The sequence below is a fragment of the Neodiprion virginianus genome, chromosome 1 (assembly GCF_021901495.1).
Source record: "Neodiprion virginianus isolate iyNeoVirg1 chromosome 1, iyNeoVirg1.1, whole genome shotgun sequence".
Classification (NCBI taxonomy): Eukaryota; Metazoa; Arthropoda; class Insecta; order Hymenoptera; family Diprionidae; genus Neodiprion; species Neodiprion virginianus.
In genome coordinates, this window is record NC_060877.1 from 11251677 (window position 1) to 11274600 (window position 22924).

The 22924-nt window shown below is 36.7% G+C and overlaps 3 protein-coding genes across 6 annotated transcripts; all 3 read left to right on the forward strand.

The window, feature by feature from the left end:
• Positions 1 to 549: 549 nt before the first annotated feature.
• On the forward strand, positions 550 to 4354 carry LOC124305586 (F-box only protein 9). 2 transcript variants are annotated; one of them, XM_046765168.1, is made up of 7 exons: positions 550 to 710; positions 1330 to 1551; positions 1833 to 2135; positions 2563 to 2726; positions 2907 to 3098; positions 3195 to 3432; positions 3542 to 4354. In XM_046765168.1, exons 1-7 carry the CDS (start codon positions 708 to 710, stop codon positions 3731 to 3733), a joined length of 1314 nt encoding a protein of 437 aa, XP_046621124.1. In that variant the 5' UTR covers positions 550 to 707; the 3' UTR covers positions 3734 to 4354. The 2 variants fall into 2 exon arrangements, with proteins under 2 accessions (XP_046621124.1, XP_046621132.1); XM_046765176.1 differs by having other exon boundaries at positions 3522 to 3663.
• A 7344-nt stretch (positions 4355 to 11698) lies between these two features.
• LOC124305629 (protein regulator of cytokinesis 1-like) lies at positions 11699 to 14117 on the forward strand. The gene is made up of 6 exons (XM_046765213.1): positions 11699 to 11987; positions 12077 to 12294; positions 12378 to 12522; positions 12710 to 12933; positions 13035 to 13122; positions 13377 to 14117. The coding sequence occupies exons 1-6, from the start codon at positions 11802 to 11804 to the stop codon at positions 13536 to 13538; spliced, it is 1023 nt and encodes a 340-aa protein (XP_046621169.1). The 5' UTR covers positions 11699 to 11801; the 3' UTR covers positions 13539 to 14117.
• A 2388-nt stretch (positions 14118 to 16505) lies between these two features.
• Positions 16506 to 21339, forward strand: LOC124305605 (protein regulator of cytokinesis 1-like). 3 transcript variants are annotated; one of them, XM_046765195.1, is made up of 10 exons: positions 16506 to 16730; positions 18009 to 18123; positions 18348 to 18446; positions 18674 to 18814; positions 18949 to 19065; positions 19665 to 19787; positions 19873 to 20096; positions 20196 to 20340; positions 20591 to 20753; positions 20893 to 21339. In XM_046765195.1, the coding sequence occupies exons 1-9, from the start codon at positions 16711 to 16713 to the stop codon at positions 20729 to 20731; spliced, it is 1125 nt and encodes a 374-aa protein (XP_046621151.1). In that variant the 5' UTR covers positions 16506 to 16710; the 3' UTR covers positions 20732 to 20753; positions 20893 to 21339. The 3 variants fall into 3 exon arrangements, with proteins under 3 accessions (XP_046621151.1, XP_046621158.1, XP_046621143.1); XM_046765202.1 differs by having other exon boundaries at positions 20591 to 20738; XM_046765187.1 differs by having other exon boundaries at positions 20591 to 20745; positions 20893 to 21338.
• The last annotated feature ends 1585 nt before the right edge of the window (positions 21340 to 22924 follow it).

Below are 22924 nucleotides of genomic sequence, written 5' to 3' on the forward strand. Positions count from 1 at the left end.
CCAATCATATCGCTAAGTGCATCAGAATCAGCCCATCAGAAACAGGCGCGGTAATAATTTTATTTACGCAAAACAGCGTATTATCATTCTCTAAGATTTGTGTGTGTTGTGTGTTCCTCCGGCGGACAAATTTTCGTCCCGTTCTGCTCTGACCATATGGAAGCCATCTTGAAAATATACAGCACTGTATGCCAGGTGGAGATTACTAGCTCTGATCGTTTTAGTTACACTTTATACAGAGAGAAACCTCTTTATACACTTTTTACACTTTCCCAGGAAAGGGCACCTTCCATTGGCTAGATTCAGGAAAAGTGTAAAAAGTGTAGAAAAGTGTAACTAAAACGAACAGAGCTACTACTAACTCCGTTCTAGCTCCGTGGTGGTTGATATCTATGCTTAAAATGCGTGCCAAATGACATCAAATGCGATTGGTTGAAAATCCAAGATGGCGTTGATATGGTCGGGGCACGCCAATGGGTTCTTCGATATGGGTGCGCAAGAGCACCGTTTTCTTGTTGCCCTGCGTAATCTACTTTTTTTATTCCGCAGGTACTTTACTGTTTGCGAATTGCGATGTCGCAGACGGTTAAAAAAATGGCAGCGCTGGGTACTGGTAGTCCGTACTTCGTCTCTATCCGTCGACACTCTGACCGTGAATATTTACGCTGAGAAGAAAAAAACGAGAGTTAATTTGAAATCGAATTAAAATGGTACGTTAGATTTGATTACGTTAAAACTTGGTATGATCTTCAACAGATGCTGACCTTCTTCCTAACCTCTAAAATTCTCTACTTCGCACTTATCAGTTCAATCTGAGTATGAAAATTTCACAATTTATTCCAAGGGAATAATTTTTAATGCTCAGTTGATTTGAAGAATACACAGTAATTCCGGGAACTCAATTTCAACTAGTAATACGAATCACGTTCGTTATTTACATGGATAACACGAATTCTAATTCGCAAATTTTTCTCTATTCGCGCTCCTCCGTTGATGTTCTTTTAGAAAAAAATGGATGTTCTTGTATTGAAACATATCACTGTCATATTAACAATACAACAATTTTATGTATGCATTATTTCTATTTTGATTGCGCCATTCCTCATAACATAAAATCATTAATGATGATGAAATAAGTTTGAAATGTTTCTGTACTCGCAGCAGTAATTTTCTTTTTTGTTTGTTAAATTCTCCACTAACTTTATCATGACAATATTAATATTTCGTGTAAAAGATGATGAATTTTGTCAAACATTTTAACTGTCAATAGATGTTTAACATCATAGGTTAATTTATAGTCAATATTAATTAATGCCCGTATATTAATAGAGTCAAACCGCAGAGTCCGGGAAAGAAGTCGATGAAAGTAATGACGATCAGGAGGATTTTTCATTATCACATGAAGAAAATGTGGAAAACACATTGGCTTCATTCAGGGAAAGATGGCAACGAGAACTTGAAATATCACCCAGAAAGGAACCAAACATACAAGTTTCTCAAATCTCAAATAACATCCCTTCAGAAGGAGATTCAGCATCCATTGAAAACAAGGTATCCGATATATAATAAAAATGCATTAGAGTAATATATTTCATAATGTTAAACTTTATGACGATAATGTAAGCAGTTTAGAGGAAGGCACACAAATCATATAATTAGTTATTTGTGTAGTAAGAATCTTTCTTCTGCCATTCGCTAAACAAACTCATATTGGTGAAGTAATTGAATTTTTTCTTTGTGTTTCTTCGCATTGACATAGTTCGATTGCATTAGATTTTGAATCAATCTTAAATTTACTTGTTAATAATATCATACAAATCGTTTTATTACAGGCTAAAACCTTATTCCTCAAAGGTATAGAGAATGAGCAAAATGGCAAACTGTATGAAGCAATTCAGTTCTATAAACGTGCTGTGCAGCTCATACCTGACATTGAGTTTCGCTTGTATGAATCTACAAAACCAAAAACACGTGAGAGGCTTGATCCTGAGAACAGCATAGAAGTACAAGATAAAGATCCAGGCATAGAGATGGATGAGGAAGAAGATAACGAAGATGATGGAGATCTACTTACTAAAATAACACGAATTATTTGTAAAAATCAACGTGTTTGTTCTCCGCAATTTGAGCAAAGTGTAAGTGTCGGAAAAATGTAATACGCATACCACATTTTGCAACAGCTTTTGTACTCGAGTTTGAAACACTGCTGAAGTTTATCATAAGTTTCAGTCCTGAAGTATGTAAAGCCAAATACAAAAGATCCTCTCTGATTGGGTTCAATTTCTCCGTTTTTTAATTCGATTTTCGTGTTTCTCAAAACTCGTGCCGCTATTCAGGAAATCATTAATCAAACCTTTGCACAATATGTCATACCTTTGGTGACTGAAACCAGCGTATAAGTCCAGCGTTGTAAGTTTGAAGTACAGGTATCGAGCTATTAAAGCACACTGAGTTTTTTAACAACACGATTTCTAGATAAATCAGTTTCATGGAAGTAGGTTATTACTAACAAAACATCACTGTAGTTTTTAGCTGAAGATAACAGTGGTTTCATTTTTCCAGACAACGCATATATCAGCCTTACCTATGGAGATAATATTATACATTCTGAGATGGGTGGTTTCATCAGAGCTTGATTTAAGATCCCTAGAGGTGTTTGCAAAAGTATGTCGTGGTTTTTTCGTATCAGCTAGAGACGATGAGATTTGGAGATTAGCTTGCATCAAGTAAGGAGGGATTATTCAAGCATCCTACATGAATATGCAATATTGGAAAACAGTTACATTCATTTTCACCTTTTAAAACCCAATGTATCCCGAAACTGCAACATTTTTTTTAAGGCAGTGAAAAAAATGCCAATTTTTCTATTTCTCAAGTAATCTTCATCAATTGCAATAATGTTGCAGAGCATGGGGTGTAAATTGTGGTACATTTGAGCCTGATTACAAATCCTGGAGACAAATGTTCGTAGAACGTCCAAGACTTCGTTACAACGGCTGCTACATCAGTAAAACATCCTATGTACGTCACGGTGAAAACAGTTTTCAAGATCAATTTTATAGGCCATGGCATCTTGTTGAATACTTCAGGTATCTTCGGTAAGAGAAGAGATTTTATTCAACCATATTTATGGAACTTGGAAATTGTCACTCAGACCTTTTCTGATTATATTTTTGTTATTTTATTTTCGGCAGCTTCTTCCCAGAGGGTCGAGTTTTAATGCTAACATCGGCAGACGAAGCTCAGAGTTGTGTGAATTCTTTGAAACAACGAAATCCAAAAAACCCTTCAGTATTGATTGGTCATTACAGGCTTCACTTAAATTGTGTAATATTGGTATTAAAAAGCCAAGAAACCAAAACAAATAACAATGCTTACCGGCGTAGAAGAAGAGACCCAATTCACGATAGTGGCGAAAAGACTTTTCACTTGGTTAGCATTTTTTCTTTTCTAAACTATTGGATAAAAGTTGAAATGGTTTCTATTTTTCTCATTCTATTTCCGATTAATGCTGTCCTAAGAGCACGTGAATTATTTTCAGGAATTTGAGATTCAAAACCTTTATAAGAGGGCCAATTCGCAGCTAGCTTGGAAAACTTACAACATATTCACCAAGTACTGGAACGGGCAAGAAAACAGTACATGCCTAAATCTCGCAGGAAGCTTGTACCCTGCTTTCAAATTCAGCCGTGTAAAAAGTTATACTATGGAAAGTGAATCACCATTACAATAAATATATTACGTATTTTTTTAATCAGATTTTGACATGTTGCGATGTAATTATGTATAGTTATGAATGCTTTAGATATCTGATAGTTGTTCGGGATTGCGATAAGTTTCTTCACTTTTCTCTCAATATTCTTAATTATATAATCTGGTAAAATGGTCTACCGAATTAATGCAATCGCTGAATCGATTTGCTGATTTGTCATTTATACACACAGTACGTTTAAATATGACAATTTTGTACACATGATATGCAATTTTAATCACATGTACGTACAAATTATGTGTACATTGGAGGTGAAAAATGTGTTACTTTACTTTTTCTTGCAGACTCTTTGATAAGTATTTAACGTTATTTTATAAAGAATATTTTGCGTGAAAATTGGCAATTTTTCTCCATGAGAGTCAGTGGATGGCCGTCACTGTATTGTGTTTTATTCAGCAGAACGAAATATATCTGTCATGCTCCTATTCCGATGAAGATTCTATTTTTCGGATAGAACTTTAGCATTTATTAACTTTCATTTAAACTTGGAGAGTTGAATAGCTGTGATCGATTGAAATTCAGTAACGTTATAGAAAAATGTACATTTATTTAAAGTACGGCTAAAAACCAACTTGAATATAATGGGTGTATTGTTGGTTTCTTTCCGTATGTTATGTTTGAAATGTTTTGGCAATCGAAAATTGAAGCGAAAAACAGTAACATTGATTCGTTGATAAAAGTGAAGTGATTGTACGTCTTAGAGCACCCTAACATTAATATCGTTGATAACACCGGCCCACAAGAAAAAAAAAGTGGTCTGCACCTTTGATCGGACTTACCTATCTTTATCTATTTTGACGCGCTGAATCCGAATCTGAAGTCAGTTTTGCCCGTACGCCCTAAAATTTTGAGTAAATTGCAAAAAACCATAAAAATCGCCAAAAATTAGCAGTTTTGGTAAGAAAAAAATTTATGGAACTATAGACCAAGTATGATTTTTATGTATTTTGGTCCGCTGAATCCAAATCTGAAGTTTATTCAACCATAAGCCATTTAAAATCTAAGTAAATTGCGAAAAATAGCAAAAAATTGAAGGTTAGAAGCTTGTGCCACAAAATTTTTTGGGAAATAAAAAGAGTGAACATTACGGAAATTTAGTTGAAGAGTTGTTGGACAATTACGATACTATGGGTTGCTTAATGAATCTTAAATTGCATTTCTTACATTCTCACCTTCAACACGTTCCTGAAAATCAAGGCGAAAGATTCCACCAAGTCATAAGTGAAATGGAGAGTCGATATCAAGGAAAGTGGAATGTCAATATGATGGCAGATCATTGCTGGACACTGAAGAGAAATGTACCCGATGAAAACAGAAAGCGAAAAAGAAACCCTTTGCGTAGGTCATTCGAAGACAAAAGGGTTCGACACAAGCGAAGAACAGCTTGAAATCAGAAAGGTCGTTCCTTATCTTCGTATGGTTTTTAAAAAGATTTTTTGATAGAAATAAATTTAATTAAGTTCAATCAATTTTCTTCATTACTATATGTCCAATTATCCGTATTAGCTTAATTTTTTTGAGGGCTAACGGGCCAAATAAACTTTAAATTTATATCTATTTACAAATTGTTAAAATTTAAAATTAATAAAGAATTACAAGACTGGAAAGCCATCAAAATCTGAAAAATAAATTCAAATTTATATTCCGCGAATCAAATAACGTAATATATATTTTGTTTTGATTTAATAAATTATTTTCATCACAACACCATCAATTTTTTTAAATTTTTAGAGATTTTTTTCTATTTTCCGCAATTTTCAGGGATTTTTTTGCAATTTACTTAGATTTTAAGGGGCACACCTAGTGTGACAGCCTAAAAAAAGGCAATTTTTGGGAATTGAAAAAAAAAAAACCAGTGAATCAATCGTTTTAAAATTTTGAGGGTATATTTATACATGTTTTGAGAATACACAGTAAAATTTTTGGAATAATATATTAAATATTTTTGAAATGACACGCGATCTCCGGCGGCGCCAAAAAAAAAAGGTCCTCCACTGCTGGAGTGATTGCAGCCTTCTCCGTTGATAAAACTTAAAAAAAAAAAAAATTCTCGTTAAACGAAAACATATTGTCTGTACGATGACCCTCGGGCGAACAAAAAAATCAAAAATTGACGAAATGGCGGCATGTTGAAAAAAAAAGTTAAATTTTACCCAAAATTTTGGTCGTTTTTGGCCTACCAAAATCCGATTTTTGATCAGATCAAAAAAATGGAGGGTCATCGTATGGAGAACTATATAGGGAAGATGCAAAAAAAATTTGATAGCGATCGGATCATTTGTCTCCGAGTAATCACTCCAGCAAATTCGAAAAATGCTGTTTCAAGAAAAACGCGTTTACGAAGTACTCGATACAACGGTCACAATAACACCAAATGTATCTGGCTCCGAAAATACGTGACGTGGCAGTAAAGGAAAAATATACCTGAAGGCTCACAATAGAAACCGGAATCCTATTTGCAAAGGTTGGAAAAGAGTTTAAAGGTATAACCTATGGAAATATGAAAAAAAAAAAATCGATTTTTTGAAAATTTCACACTAGGTGTGCCCCTTAAATGGCTTATGGTTAAATAAACTTCAGATTTGGATTCAGCGGACCAAAATACATAAATATCATACTTGGTCTATAGTTGCATGAATTTTTCTCTTACCAAAATTGATAATTTTTCGCGATTTTTATGTTTTTTGCAATTTACTCAAAATTTTAGGGTGTACGGGCAAAACTGACTTATAAATTCGGATTCGGCGCGTCAAAATACATAAAGATAGGTAGGTCCGGTCAAAGCTGCAGACCACTTTTTTTTTGTGGGCCGGTGTAATTATATGATCAAATAGATATTGATATACTATGTGATGTATTTTGAATGAGATTGAGAATTAGAAATATGTGGATTACAAAAATTATTGACCTGGACATTTATGCGTATTTCTGCCGCTGTAGTGGGACAAAAAGAAAATCTTATTTACAAATATAAATTATAATTATAATTCCTGCAAAAGTTTTAGACTTTACACTAATAACGTTGATTAAACACCTATAGAATCACCGTTTACTGGTCTATCAATGATTTTTTGTTATTTCATTCGGCTACATTAAAAACACCGCGAAATCATAGATCCCTGTAACAAATGTCAATATTTCTGTAATATGACATTATAAAAGTACTGTACAAAGCACACAATACTCATAATTCGTTACTCTGTACATATTATACCCACGTATAAACAAATAAATATGTTCATATGAGTACATACCTACGCATACAGGGTGTTCCAAAAATTTCGGGACGACCGAATAACTTAAAAACATCGAATCGTATAAAAAAAAGGTGGGTATTAATGTTGTACGATTTTTCCGTAGCTACCCAGTGGTGACCTTGGCTTTGACTTTTCCAAGGACCTTTAAAGTCGTTTCAAGGTTCAGGCAATTTTTTCAAATGGGTGAGAGAGAGAAATTTTGTGTTGAGCTAATACCTAAGGGAAAGCGAAAAATTATTATTGGCTGAGCATGAATAGGGAAATAGTTTCGTTATAATGCCGGTTTAACTTAAGTTGAATTACGCAATAAGCTATATATGCGGGTGGTCCCCTTATCGTCGGTCCCAAGTCTTCCAAATTTACCACTGAAGTCGGGCGCTATAATCAAGTAAAACCGGCGAGTGATTGTGGCGCGCCCAGTTTTGAATATATAAATTTTGAAGGAATCGTTCGCTATTTTACACAGCGGACAGTTATTTTAGAAGACATATAGCGTTACTTAACCCTCCATCCCCACCGTGTACACTAGCATTATGTGAACATTTGAAAGCTCTCATTGTGGCTAACGTTAAAAAGTTTTTTCATAAAGTCAAAATATTTCGATCCAAAACCTATTGGAGTATAAAAAACATATTTTTCTGTATTCAAGAATTTTTTCGACACTTGACTTTTGACGGTTCCCTGTAAAATAACATACGAGCACTAGAGTGTCCATAGCGGGTACCGGGTGTCAAAAAATAACAGTGTGGGAGGAGTGTTTTAGGTTTATATTTAGGAAATATTATTTTAATACACATAATTGATGCTCATTGCGATTCGTCGTTATTATAATTGAAAACATTTTTTCCTCGACTTAACTTGAGCGAATTCTGCAATTAAGGGGAGAAATCCCTTTGGAAGCGTGAAAAATAGGTATTTTTCGATAATTTTTTTAGAGGGGAAAAAATTATCTAATAATTTTCAAATTTTAACATAATTTTATTGAAGCATTCAAGGTGAGAAATATTTTTTTTTTGGTGCGATCATACACAAAATGGCGGCGTTATTAAGGGTCCTGGGACGCCTGTTTTCCGTGACATCGAAAAGTGCTGCAGTTGTTACTCTTTTGCTGTTGATCTGAAAAAGATTTAACAAGTGTTATTCGTTTATTGACATATTAAGGGGAAGGGTGTACCTAAAAAATGATGACAAAGTGCAAAATTGAAAATTTGGGAGCCCTTTTATTCTAAGGTTCGAATTTTCGACCTTTTTTTCGACATACTTGACCCCTAAAAAGGTATTTATTTACGCGCTACCTTTCGAACTTTAGGTACATCCTTCCGATAATATTACTGAGTGTGATCTCCCAAAATTTCATCGAAATCGGTCGATAACTTTTGGAGCTACGACACGAGCAGTTTTTGAAAATGTTGTTTCGAGATAATCGCGTTTAAAGTTTCAACATGTGAAAACTAGTGATTGCAGTGACTTACCGATTAATCAGCGATGCCAGGCGCGTACAGCAGACCTTCTTCTACCTCGAAAAGCACATTTTCGGGCTATATTGCCTCGCGTTCCTTTCGGATAGTTTGGCATTTTACTTTGGTAAACTAGGCCGTTCGTGACAAAATTTCAAACGAAACTGAATCTGTTTTTCGGGCAACGTATCGTTCCGTATACCTACCGTTTCACGCTATATGGATATATCTATAATGTCCCCTTTATAAAATTTTTCGAAACATCTGCCAGGTCAAAAAAAAAGGTAGATAAGGGAGCACTGTGATGTGAAGGTTGCTCCGCCTCTTACGGTCCGACCACCCGACTCGCTACCTGACCTAAAGGGATTTCTCCCCTTAAATCATTTTAGTCGAGTGACCTGAGCAACTCTTTTTCGATGCTCAATTGAGATTAAGAGGACGATCTTTCGTTTAGCACTGGATCGGAACATGTTTTTAATCCGTTTTAAAATCGAAAATGATCTCTCTGTCTCGCAGTTTGCTATTGGTACAGTAAGTAGTAATCTATACGCAATATACGTGTTTGGAAAAACTTGGACCATTTCTGGATGAATCATCAAATTCAAAACTTTTAAAGCATTTAACATTTCATCACTTTCATTGTCAGGTATTTCTGAACGGCTCGAAAAAAAACCTCTAGGCTGCAATTTTAGTAGTAGAATAAACTGCCTTGATCCAAACGATAAACTCTCAATCAACCCTCAACCTACGATTTAACTTCCGATCGCCGGGGCCCATAATCAACGACAAGCTCGGTCACACGTGTAAATACAACGGCTTTCACTCGTGATTCTCACGTTTGGCCCGATCGACGTAGCACGTCTTTCACGCGATATTGTTGGCGAAGGGGTTTTAAGGGAGCTTTCCAGTGTGACAGCCCGAAAAATCGCTGTTTTTCGCGATTTTTTTTTTTAAAGAAAAAATAATCTAATCGGTCTGGTTTTTTTTTTGTATATTAATTGGGTATTGAAGAATACTAAACAATTTTTTAAAGATCGATTTATTTATTAATTAATATCTATAAAAATGATGAAACAATTGTTGCAGAAAATGCACTTGGATGTGGTGTCCACGTTGGGGGTCACAATTTTGATCTGAAACAAAAAACACAAAAAGATTATTGATCTGTATATAATTGGCTTTCGTGCTATGGAGGCTTTTTTCTTTTTTTTTTTTTTTTGCAAAAATGGCGCCGGTTTGAACAAAAAGTATCGATTTTAGCATTTTTTTTGGCAGTTTTTTTTACAAAAAAATAGGAAGATGTCAAAAAAAAAAAAAAAGCTTCCATAGCACGATAAACAATGACGTTAAGAATATTGTGTAAAAAATTCAACTCGATAGCTTTAAAACTCTGCCCTCCAAGTTGGACACCGTTTTGAAAAATGCTGTTTCGAGAAAAACGCGTTCAAAGTTTCAAGTGAGGAAATTTTAGGTAAATCGTTTACTTACGGTCAATCAGCGATGCCAGGTCCGTACAATATCCCTTCTGCTTCTTCGAAAAGATCGTGCTCAATGGATTGTTCAGTCCGACGAGCTGTCCTCGCCTCTTTGCTATCCAGGGACGCCCGGCGGTTTGCTTGGATGATGCGCGCATTCTTGTACTTAGCGGCGAAATCTGCGGCGCTCGGCCCTATCGTGCATCCCATCGTCTTCAAAATTTTTAAAATTGGGTCGTAACCTTCATTGAAGGTGCACACAGCACACTGCGTAGCGATTTCTACTATCTGCTTGCCGCAGAATACGTGCTTTGGGGCTAGTTGCCACACACAGTGATTGATTGATTTTCAAGAATTTAGCACGCCATCCGCTTTTTTTTTGAAAATTGAGTGCGACAAAAAAATAAGTCGCGCGACTAATTTACGGCTAATTAACGGCAAATTATGCAATAGTCCGAATTCACATTTTCGACAATTGGCGAGCCAAGTTCATGTACGTGCAGGTAGGAACGAGACAATAGAAATAACAGTCGCACGGGCAGACGGCCGACGCGGCAGCTGTAGCGCTCCCTTGCCTTCTTCCAAAAAATGCTGTACAGTAACCGAAATAATCTGAATTTCGGCATGAAAATTTCAGGGAATATTCGGAAGAGTGTATACTATTCGATAAAGCAAAAAAAAAAATATCGATTTTTTGAAAATTTCACACTGGAAAGCTCCCTTAAGTTCTTAGAACAACAATCGCGAATTCTTCCAGGCATCGAATATCTAAATTCCTACAGAAATACTGGATCCTGTCAAAAAATTGTATCGAATAAGAATGTATTATTTGTACACAATATTACGAGAAAATTTACTTTCTCTTACCTTAGCGTGACATCCTTTCGGAACGTTTCCAAATAACGGACCCGGTAAGAGGCCCCGGGTGTTTTTGGGGCCCGGGGATGCAGTCCCATCCAGCCCCTCGCTTAGTCGGGCCCGGCACGTAACGGTCCCTTTCGCCCGAGTACTGTGGAGGATATATACAGGATTGAGGAATTTACACATTTCTTGGAAAACCATAAGCTCACCATTTCCTTCGCTTTGTCTGAAAAACGGAGGTATTGTCCGACCGAGGGACCCTTATACCTGAAGACGCGGCCTGTGAAAGAACCCAATATACCTGCGAACGTCGCAGCAGCTTGCAATTCTTGGAAAACCATGAGCTCACCATTTTCCTTCGCTTTGTCTGAAAAACGGATGTATTGTCCGACCGAGGGACCCTTATACCTGAAGACGCGGCCTGTGAAAGAACTCAATATACCTGCGAACGTCGCAGCTGCTGTCGTTAGATTGTTGCTGCCTTGGCCGCCCCCCAAAATTTACGAGCGGAAAACTTTCCAGTCAAATCCGAGGTGCCGGCCATGTTTTTTCATGTTCAGGAAGGTTCGAATCACGATTAAAAAAAAAAAAAAAATAATAATCGTAGGGGGTGGAGGGTGGCACTCTGATTTTTTCTTGATGCACGACCTCGAACTCCTCTATCGATTGGTACTGGACTTGATCGTAACTTCAATCTGGGATGTCGATCCCGAGGAAATTGACTGGAAAAGGCCTTGCTTCGATACTTCAGACGGGATCCAGGATTTCTGGGAATCCAGGGAATAGTGGCCGCCTCCTCTCCCTTCCCCCACCACGCCGCTTCCCAGTTCCGCCCCTCGAGTTATTCGGACGAACGGACGTTCAACGGCGTTATTGCTTATTCGAGGCAGCGCCGTCGAAGTTCTCACTTCACGAAAGTACTCGAACGCGAATCGACGTACAGTTCCAAGTACAAGTTCTAATTCTTAACGGGCGGATCATGGAACAGGATCTTGAAAGTAGCTCACTCGGTCAAATGGAAGATCAAAGTATCACGCTGGCGAAGCAAGTCGAAGGGCTGAAGATTGAGGCAGTAAGCCTCCAAAATCATTTGGAGAAGCCGATCGAAAATTATCAAGAAATTCTGGAGCGCATTAGGAAATGTATTACCGTTACGAAAGAAACTGTAAGTTTTTCGTTCAAACTTTAACCAGCATCACTTCACTTTTACCTGTCGTCGAGTATCGTGTCTAGCCAATTTTCGTCAACTTTCAGCTTGAGGATGAAATCGAAAGATGCAAACAGGATATAAGGGAGAAAACCTTAAAATACATTACGAAACTTCGTTCGCGAATCGAAGATTTGTGGCGAGACTGTTATTATGGGGAGGAGGAATGTTTCAGGCCCTTCCAAGAACAAACCTTTACGGAGGATTTGTTCAACCTCCACGAAATGGAGATGGAGAGGTTGTGCGAACACTACAATTTTTGCAGGTATTATTTTCCACCATTCTTATATCATCCCCCATGCAAGAAAAAGGGCTGCCGTTTATAAGTAAATGTCGTGTTTTTTCCAGACCATTTGTTGCGCTTGTTAACAAACGACAGGACTTGGCCAAACAAATGTATATGATGGAACACCGTACGAAGGTTACAAATCTTTATCAGAATCAAGGTGACCGGCGCCTTGCACATAATAGCCGGCATAGTGACACTAGAAAGGTATTCACATCAGAAATAAATTCGATATAGCTGACCGAAAAATGTCAATAATTTTTTGATAAAAATAAAGAATATACTGTCATTACTGTAAAAGCTGTGAGTTTCTCTTTCAGATTTTAACCGGTATCATTTTACTGTTACGTGTTACGTTAGGTATCGTGTCTAGACAATTTTTGTGAACTTTCAGTTGAAAGCTGAAACCAAAAAATCCATACAGCAGAGAGGTGAGAATATTGAAAGGGTCGTACGAAAATTGCGTTTTCGAATCCAAGAATTGTGGCATCAATGTTTTGTTGGGGACGATAAACGTAAAGCGTTCCAGCTCTATGAAGTTTATCCTACGACGGAGCATTTGCACTCCAGCTACGAAAAAGGGTTTAAAAAGCAGTGCAAGTATTATGGATGCGACAGGTATTATTTTTTCCAATTTTCTTACTATCCGCCAGATAAGAAGAAGACCGGCCGTTGATAAGAAATGGCGATATTTACGGAACAATATTTGAACTTGTTAGGCAACCAAGTGTGATATGGATACAAATTCCGGATCTGGAAGATAGCCAGGCCTCTACTGGAGAAGAAACGATTCGCAATCTTCAAAAGGTATTTATGCCGGAAGTAAATTCGGTGCATTGAATATCGATTCCAACGATCAAATGCTTAGTACTGGTAATTTTGCACTAGTTTTAACAAAAGCGATGGAATACATACGTCGTTCTTGGTTCATTCTGTTTTCACATTGGTGACAAGCATCGCAATAATGTCATCCATCCACGACGACAATCTTACAGAATAATATTTTATTAAATTGAAAAAAGTGCTGAGTCAGACTTATAGTTAAATTTTCATTCACCCAGGAACTGCTGGAGCTAGAGACACAATATAAAGTTTTGGTCGAACAGTACGAAAAGAAACATGGGGTACCATATAAGACAGGTGGAAGAATGTTGGCCGACTCGGTGCAATTATCCGGGACGGAATACATGGCAGTTGAACGACCCGGGATTACGCTAAAGTAGGCTAGAAAGAGATCATTTGAGTGCATCGTCGGGCGTTGGAATACGGCGTATATCTCCTGCGAATTCTGAAGAGAGGGAAAAGACGGTCCAAAACCCCCGCAATAAATTGCCGTCGACACCTCGCTAGGCATCAGGGAGTCCGAAAATTACGTCAACCTCACTCAGTTGACTGTTAACAAGAATCTGAGAATATTTTACTGAAGCATTCTGCAGCATCAAACGTCTACATATTATATAGGATTAGTTATTTCTCATTATAAGTATCATACAAAAAACAAAATGGCGATAAGATGATTTCGATTCATGGACGATTCGTCATTACATCTCTGAAAACCAAGAGATAATTTTGCTACTGTGAGCACAGTTAATCGAAGATACATAAGTGCATTAATTGATGTAACAGATAGATTAAGCAAAATCTATTTCTATTTATAATCTCTTTGTAAGATGAAATATGCATTCTGAACTTTTGTAATCACGGTACTTTGTTGTTTCTCACTTAAAACTCTGTAATCAATACATTATTATAAACATATTGCAAAACTCTCCGGGATTATTGTTTTCGTTCAGTGCGCTCGAGCAACAGAACTTGGGAACCTGTAAGATCGGTACGAGTCGGCCTTTTCCAAGCACATGGCATTATACACCGAACGAAATGTTTGTAAAGACTAATCGGTTTGAAATGTTCGTGCATTTCTCCGTTGCTTTGGTCCGGTAGAGTTCGGTCAGTCAATCATTCTGGAATGAAGACGAACTTTTTTCTTGGATTATCGATGCGCGCGTTTTCAATTCTTGCAACTTCTCCAAAATCTAATCCAACTCACTGTTCGTCGAAAGCAATCGAAATCTGACCATCTGACCGATTTACCGTTGTTTTTCCGTCCTCTGGTCAACGACGTTGCCGACTCCCAGTGTTTAAACCCAGATACATTATCGAGACGATAAACAGTAAACTTTTCCGAATGATCATGTGTCATTAGAGATAATTGACAGAGTAAATGTCCAAAGTGTATCGTTTGTAAAGTCCAATTCTGGTAATTGATTGTTCAGCCTGCAGCAGCGAGATGTAACAACTATCTGTATGTTTTATTATCTAATCTAAATGTTAGGTTCACGACTCACATTTCATCTTTCAAATCAATAAAAGATTGACATTGCGTTAAGTGTGCAAGATATGCTTTCGAATTGCATTGACGTAATGTCCTTCTGTTATACCGTAAGTTTTGATAAATGTAGAGTGCGTAACCCAATAAGGATAATTTGAGGAAGAGTTTGGTCAGGGAAAGTCATCGATTGACAAATTGCAACATTATTCTGATATGTTGCAATGTAATTATGTATAATTACGAATGGTCGAGTATCTAATACCTGTTCGGGACTGCGATAAGGTTTCCGATTCTTTTTCTCATCATTCCTGCTTATATAGTCTGGCAAAATGTTTTGTCGAATTAATTCAATCATCAAATTTGAAATTTATCAACTTTTGTTCAAAACCCGTAGAATCGAATAGCTCTGATCGATTGAAAATGAGTAACGGTATAGAAAAATGTGTATTTATTTAAACTTCGACAAATAACTATAAACTTGAATCGAGTGGATGGATTATTGTTCTTTCGTCTGTCATGTTTAAAATATTTTGGCAATCGAGCATTGAAAGGAAAAACAGTAAGATTGATTCGTTAGAAAATAATTGTGGTGATTATAAACTGAGAAAGAAGTTATCGAAGCAAACAACTAATTTTTTTCACTTGTAGTTTATTTGGTTCGAACAACTTCTCACCCTGAACAATCATTTTTTTGTCGAAACATAAATATTGATGTACAGATTAGAATGCTATATGCTTTCGAGTTCAATGTATTTCAAACAATCACATATTCATTTCATAGCATTAAACTGAAAATTTCGTATCGGAAATTTCGCGCCACTCAGCAAACTTTGAATTATTTTTTATTTTTCCCAAATACGGATTTTTTAAATTGAAAACTACAGCAATTTTAGCTCTGAACAAATGGGTTCTCAGAACTATACAAACTTATGGATTATTTGGATCAATTAATATTTATTGAATCTAATAAATTTTTTTTCTCACTGTACGGGCTTAAAGCCAGCTAACAATAATATCGTTGATGATTATATGATCAAATAGAATTTGGTACATTATGCGATCTATCTTGAAGAAGATTGAGAATGATAAATATGCGGATTATACCAATTATTGACCTGGATATTTATTATTTATGCGTATTTCTGCCACTCTAGTGGGACAAAAAGAAAATCTTATTTACAAATATAAATTGTAATTATAATTCCTGCAAAAGTTTTAGACTTTACACTAATAACGTTGATTAAACACCCATAGAATCACCGTTTACTGGTCTATCAATAATTTTTTGTTATTTCATTCGTCTACATTAAAAACACCGCGAAATCATAGATCCATGTAACAAATGTCAATATTTCTGTAATATGACATTATAAAAGTACTGTACAAAGCACACAGTACTCATAATTCGTTACTCTGAACATATTACACCCACGTATAAACAAATAAATATGTTCATATGAGTACATACCTACGCATACAGGGTGTTCCAAAAATTTCATCGACGACCGAATAACTTGAAAACATCGAGTCGTAGAAAAAAAAGGTGGGTATTAATGCTGTACGATTTTTCCGTAGCTACCCAGTGGTGACCTTGGCTTTGACTTTTCCAAGGACCTTCAAAGTCGTTTCAAGGTTCAGGCAATTTTTTCAAATGGGTGAGAGAGAGAAATTTTGTGTTGAGCTAATACCTAAGGGAAAGCGAAAAATAATTATTGGCTGAGCATGAATAGGGAAATAGTTTCGTTATAATGCCTGTTTAACTTAAGTTGAATCACGCAATAAGCTATATATGCGGGTGGTCCCCTTATCGTCGGTCCCAAGTCCACCAAATTTACCGCTCGAGTCGGGGCGTTACAATCGAGTAAAACTGGCGAGTGGGGGTTGCGCGCCCAGTTTTGAGCAGCAAAGCTCACACTTCACCTAAGTTCTGGTGATCAAAGCTGCTCTGCATGCGAAGCCGAAAATATTGACGTTATAGGAATTGTTTGACATTCTATACTGCGGATAGTTATTTTAGTTAAAGAAATTGTTCGATATTTTATTCTGCGAACAGTTGTCAGAAAAAAATGGCAGATCTTCGAGTTTGGTAAGTATATTGTTCGTTGTCGCCTTCGGACAAGATGTGTCGGTTAGACGTTTACAGAACCTTGAAAATCGGTTAATGCGTCAATTAAAATTAAACCGTCATGGCATCAAATTTCGGGAGTACATCACTACGCCTAAAAAAGTTCGAGACCGTTGTGTCAGACAAACTTTAGAACATTCCAAGGAGTTTGGACGTCACGCTTGTCCGTGTGATGGCTGGATTAATTTTCGTAAAAACAAAACCCTAGAAAATTGACGCAAGATAATATTACCTCGATTTATTAATTTTTATCAGAATATTTATCATCGGTTTATCACGTTCTTAACGTCATACGACCTTAAGGGGATCTCGTCACCACCCTTAGCCGATAAATGTTTGCAAAGCCAACAAGTGCGGGCTACGACTCTACAATGAACACAAAATGACATTGACGGGATTAGTTTGAATGTTGTGATTTCAGGCCAAATTATTTTTTGTTGTCCATTTTGATTCTCATATGGTTACATTGTACTTAATCCTTCCACAATGTACGGCAATTGTTTCCGAAGAGCCAAGGTGAAATGACGGTGAAGCAGCTCCGGTTTCAAAATATTAGACAGGCTGTTGCTTGGAATTGTAAAAAAAAAACCACATAATTGAAAAGCAAACTCATTCGAAACCATATCATCACAAACGAAGTTATTTTGTACAAAAGTAAAATAGGCGTCGGTCAATTCCGATAAGCATTGTGGTTTAGACTCGTTGCTGATTTTTTGAAAATGTACCAGACTTTGAAATTTATCGAGTCGAGATTATTTGGTTTGTATGAGGTCGCTAAAAACATGCTTTACCGAAAAATATTACCGCTCTTCACTCCTTTCGGATTGCCCATCACTTTAAAATGTACCTCCTACTATACAGTTACCATTTTGGTCAAGGAGAATATTTTCTTGCAATAAGTACTAAAATTGAGAACAAGGAAAATGAGTATCGATATTACGAATGTTTGGTAAGCCTGACCTCCATAAAATTGGGTGGTTCGTTTTCGATAACAGAAAAACGCAGAGACGTGAACTTGAGCACTAGAATTTTCTGTCTCTCATCGATCCGTCTGCAACGCATCCATATTAAAATTCTTCACCAATTCTGTGGTAAAACCTTTTCATCAATCCTGTCACTAATACCAGTCACGCTTCAATCGTATCTTTGGCTTGGTTTCTTCAAACAAGTAGTTGAAGCCATTTCACGCGCCGTTGTTTATTTTTTACCACAACATCGAGATGTTACTTATATTTTCAGGGAGCTAAAGGAACAGATGATCTATGGATCGATCAAGGATTTTATGGCTGAGATCGCAAGCATCTATGATGTTCGGCAGGAAATGAACTTGCGGCGGTTCTTCGAATGTATTCGGGTAATCTTTCACAGTTTTACGTGCCTACCACTCACTGCCCTGAAATATTGCCAGCTTACTGTCAACTTATAACAAATTGAAAATGATGCTTGATATCACTTCTGTTTTCGGTTGTTTATCTATGCCGGTAAAAAAAAAAAAAAAAAAAAAAAAGTGCTCGAATGCAAATGAAAGTATAGTTTTAAGTATCGGTTCTTATTTTTAACGGGCGGATCATGCAACAGGATATGGGCTGTTGCGCGCTTGCCGAAATAGAACAAAGAAGAATACGCCTAGCGAAGGAAGTCCACAACATGAGGAATGAGACACTAAAACTTGGAAAGGTTTAATTATTCATTGTTTTAAACATTCATTTATTATTAAACACTTCTTTTCGTTTTACTAGCAATAACTTTACATCAACTACAATCATTCGATTATCTACCTAATTTGAATTACTATTTATCTTCGAACTTAGCTGATTATATTCGAATGTATTAGAAAAATTTATTCATTAATGTTCTAGTCATATTGATTAGTTTTTGCCATTTTAACGACTGAATTATTGTAGGATCTAAAATTTGAGATCAAAAATGGTGAATATAAAAACTTATCACTATACGGCAAGAGAGTCAGACTGCGAGAACAGCTAGAATCTTTAAAGTCTGATCAACAAAAAAAATTGGACGCGAAAAAGGAACTTCTGGAAAAGGTTTGTTGTAGTAGAAATTCATGATAAAAAATTGTATATCCGTCATTTTCTTGCTGAAGGCTGAGTGTGCGAGTGTAGAGTAAATATTTTTTCAATGTAGATAATTTATGATATTGTCAATAACTCATTTCCAGGAAAAAGAAATTTGCAAGGTTCTTGGCTCCAAACCCATTGGAATGGCGGCAGTAATACCTACCGAAACTAACTTGACGAGTTTCAGATTGTACTTGGCCGGAATTGAAGCTGAAAAGGTGAATATTGGATATGATATTTCAGTCACAGGTGATTTCGGCAATATTTGTCTTTGATTTGTTTCTACAATCGTTCGATTTCACGTCAAAAATACTTGTAAACTCCTTCGTTTCCCAAATTTTGTACCCATTTTGAATTTGGTTTTGTTAACTTCTCGTCTTTCAATTGTAAACGCGCATGGAAGGAGCATTAAAGCATTCCTGAATGGGGCGTCCATAAATTACGTTGTCGAATTTTGAGGCTTTTTAACCCCCCGCCCTTCTTTTCGTCATTATCTGTCAGATTTAAAGATCTCCTCTCCCTCTAAATGAAATGAAAAAAAAATCACCCCGAGTCGCAGCGAGACCGCGCAAATAGAAATTTTTGTTTATTTGTGAACTTCGCATTTTGCACTTTCCCCTAGACCTTTAAAACCGATGACGTAATTTATGGACGCCCCCAAAGCGATATCATTGAGACAATGGACGAACCGCGTCTTGTGCCTGAGAAAGATTTTGAAAGCCTAGTTTACAATGGGGAAAATTTGATTCACAACAGCATGAATATGGGAAAAGTAGAACTTTACGATAATTAAAAGAAATTTCTCATAAATTCGAAGCAAGAGGCAGAGAAGAAACGAAACCAGCTGAAAGTTTTGTGGAATTATCTGGACGTGCCGGCTAAACAGCGTGAAGAATTTCTGGATAGAAATAAAAGATATACCGCCAGTACGAGAAAAGCTGTGAGTTTTTCTCTCAGACTTTAACCAGCTTCGTTCTTACGTGTCGTCAATTAGCTTGGCTAGCCAATTTTTTGTGAACTTTCAGATCGAGGATGAAATCAAAAGATGCGAGCAACAGAAGAGTGAGATTATTGCAAGTAACGTATCAGATCTGCGCTCCCAAATCGAAGTATTGTGGAAGCGATGTCGTTTTGGGGAGGAGGACCGTGAAGCGTTCAAACCCTTTCACGATCAAACTTTTACGGAGGATTTGTTGATGCTCCACGAGGAAGAGCTGCAGAGGTTGCGCAAATACTACGAAACCAACAGGTTTAATTTTTTTCAATCTTTTCACTATGCGCGACATAAGAAGAAGATCGGCCGTCGATATGCAGTGGTGATTTTTTTTTCTTTTTTTTTTCTTTGTAGAAAACTATTTCAACTTGCCGAGGAACAAGACGAAAGGAACCAGGAAATTATTGATCTGGAACAAAGGGCGGAGAGTCCGGATCGTTACTACACTCGACGCGACGAGCGCGATGAGAACGAACAACGCATAGAAGATATTCAGCAGGTATTTATATCAGAAGTAAATTCAATATATTGAATATCGATTTCGAAGACCAAATGCTTTGTACTTTGCACTTGTTTGAAGAAAAGAATGCGATAGAATACATTCGTCGCTCTTCGTTCTTGCTGTTTTCACATTGTGACAAACCTCGCAATGATGTCATCCAGCTGCGACGATAATCTTGTACAATCATATTTTATTGAATTTACAAAAGTGGTCAGTCGGATTTACAGTTCAATTCTTATAAATCCAGGAACTGCTGACTATAGAGAACCAATTAAAATTCTTGGTTAACGATTACGAAACGAAAAATGGGGGACCATGTACAAGAGTCGGAACAAAATTGGTCAAGGCGTTGAGATCTGCTTTGCCAAATGCACTACATGTGGGCTAAAGCTAGAGCAAGTGGTAAGCTAGTATATATTCGTAATTCCGTTAAGAAAATAACTGCGCTACAATATTCATGGAGAACTTTCCTCAAATACATTCGTCTTTATTGATCAAAGTCGGTTTTATCATCTATTTATGTAAATATATTTCCTGCGAATTCTACAGAGCGGAAAAGGGAGATCCAACACCTTTCAATACCTCCCAATAAATCGCCATCAACGCCTCGCTTGGTATCACGAAGGCTGAAAACAACGTCGACCTTGCGCCTCGCCCCCGCTCCAGGTACTTTACTTTTCATTTTCTGATTACCTTGACTCGTTTTCAATTGATGAAAAAAATCGATAGAATTAAGCAGCGAACTATTTCCATTTATAATCTCTGTGTACGATAAAATATGCATTTTAAACTTTTGTAATCACGGTACTTTGTTGTTTCTCACTTGAAACTCTGTAATCAATAAATTATTATAAACATATTGCAAAACTCTCCGGGATTATTGTTTTCGTTCAGTGCGCTCGAGCAACAGAACTTGGGAACCTGTAAGATCGGTACGAGTCGGCATTTTCCAAGCACATGGCATTATACACCGAACGAAATGTTTGTAAAGACTAATCGGTTTGAAATGTTCGTGCATTTCTCCGTTGCTTTGATCCGGTAGAGTTCGGTCAGTCAATCATTCTGGAATGAAGACAAACTTTTTTCTTGGATTATCGATGCGCACGTTTTCAATTTTTGCAGCTTCTCCGAAATCTAATCCAACTCACTGTTCGTCGAAAGCTATCGACGTCTGACCATTTGACCGATTTACGGTTTTTTCCCGTCCTCTGGTCAACGACGTTGCCGACTTCCGGTGTTTAATCCCAGACACATTCTCGAGCCGATGAACAGTAAACTTTTCCGATTGATTCTGTGTCATTGTAGATAATTGAAATAGTGAATACGTAAAGTGTATCGTTTACACAGTTCGATGGTGATAATTAATTATTCAACCTCCAGCAGCGAGAGGTAAGAACTATCTGTATATTTTTTTCCCGTGTCTGTACGTTCTATCTGTATGATAGGTATTATCATCATCATAGGTTCGTGACTCTCATTTTACCTTTGAAATCGAGAAAGCTTTTGCAATTTGTCAGTCAATGACCTTTCCCGACGAATGTCTTCCTTAACATGTATGTATTGCAGCAAAGTGTCAAAAGTGCAATGCAATTGAATATTGAATAATCCGTAGTGTCGCAGTAGTAAATCGTTATAGGCACGTTGCTTACTTTTAGCGGATAACTTTCTGAGCTCGTGGCAGGAAAAGAGTGTGAATGTTGAGTGAAATAACGATTATTCGTTACCTTGGTGGAATAATTTCATATATTTTCTTCATCGATTAGCATCCGAGGTACTTTTTTTTTTAAATGTTGGGCAACATGATATACTTTCTTACAGAATTTTCATTACATGACAAACTAACTAGAAATTTTTAATTAATTTACTCGAGATAGTTAAACAACTACGCATGTCCGGACATGCCCGTTTAGACAGAGACGTTTATATTTTGTTGTCTTTTCATTCAAAATTACATATTGCGAGCTTTAGCTTAAAGTAAAATATTGCATTACACAGTGATATGTATCGGAGAACCATAATTCGTAACATGTTTGTTGGTGCTTGAAGCCGTGTGAGTAATTGATCATCGAGATTTTTCTCGTTCGAGTGAAAAAGTAATTTTAACGTGAGTTTCAATTAAATAAGGATGCTCGTTACGCTTAATTCTTAATTACAAAGCTCTACAAAGATTATCCTGATAAACGATGCTACTCGTCGTCAACAATTTATTTCTCACACACTGTCAATACGTATTCGAAATTATACGCCTGGAATCGAAACTAACTTCAATAATAATTAATACACTGATTAATTTAATGGAATATTGGGCCAGAACTTACCGAAGCTACTCAAGTTTTTCCTTTTACATTATATTGCAGCATTAAAATTTGTCTAAAATCGGCATATATAAACAAAAAAAAACCATCATCTATCAGCTATAATCACCTAACGTTTCTTTCACAAACTTATTACTGACAGAAATACTTTGAAAATTGTAATTACAGTACCGATATAGGCCTGATACAGATGAACATTGGTTTCAAAATTACGCTCTTGCCAGTAGGAGAATATCTATGGGTGTATAGAACAACGTGACAGATTC

What these genes read in the sequence shown, in the direction of transcription:
- LOC124305605 (XM_046765195.1), top strand. Translation starts at nt 16,711, where the DNA reads ATGGCAGATCTTCGAGTTTG. An exon ending in AAATACTACGAAACCAACAG is followed by an intron (nt 20,097 to 20,195) that starts GTTTAATTTTTT and finishes TTTTCTTTGTAG; the next exon opens with AAAACTATTTCAACTTGCCG. An exon ending in GCATAGAAGATATTCAGCAG is followed by an intron (nt 20,341 to 20,590) that starts GTATTTATATCA and finishes TTATAAATCCAG; the next exon opens with GAACTGCTGACTATAGAGAA.
- LOC124305629 (XM_046765213.1), top strand. Translation starts at nt 11,802, where the DNA reads ATGGAACAGGATCTTGAAAGTAGCTCACTCGGTCAAATGGAAGATCAA. An exon ending in TTACCGTTACGAAAGAAACT is followed by an intron (nt 11,988 to 12,076) that starts GTAAGTTTTTCG and finishes GTCAACTTTCAG; the next exon opens with CTTGAGGATGAAATCGAAAG. An exon ending in GGCATAGTGACACTAGAAAG is followed by an intron (nt 12,523 to 12,709) that starts GTATTCACATCA and finishes GTGAACTTTCAG; the next exon opens with TTGAAAGCTGAAACCAAAAA.
- LOC124305586 (XM_046765168.1), top strand. An exon ending in CAGCATCCATTGAAAACAAG is followed by an intron (nt 1,552 to 1,832) that starts GTATCCGATATA and finishes GTTTTATTACAG; the next exon opens with GCTAAAACCTTATTCCTCAA. An exon ending in GCGAAAAGACTTTTCACTTG is followed by an intron (nt 3,433 to 3,541) that starts GTTAGCATTTTT and finishes AATTATTTTCAG; the next exon opens with GAATTTGAGATTCAAAACCT.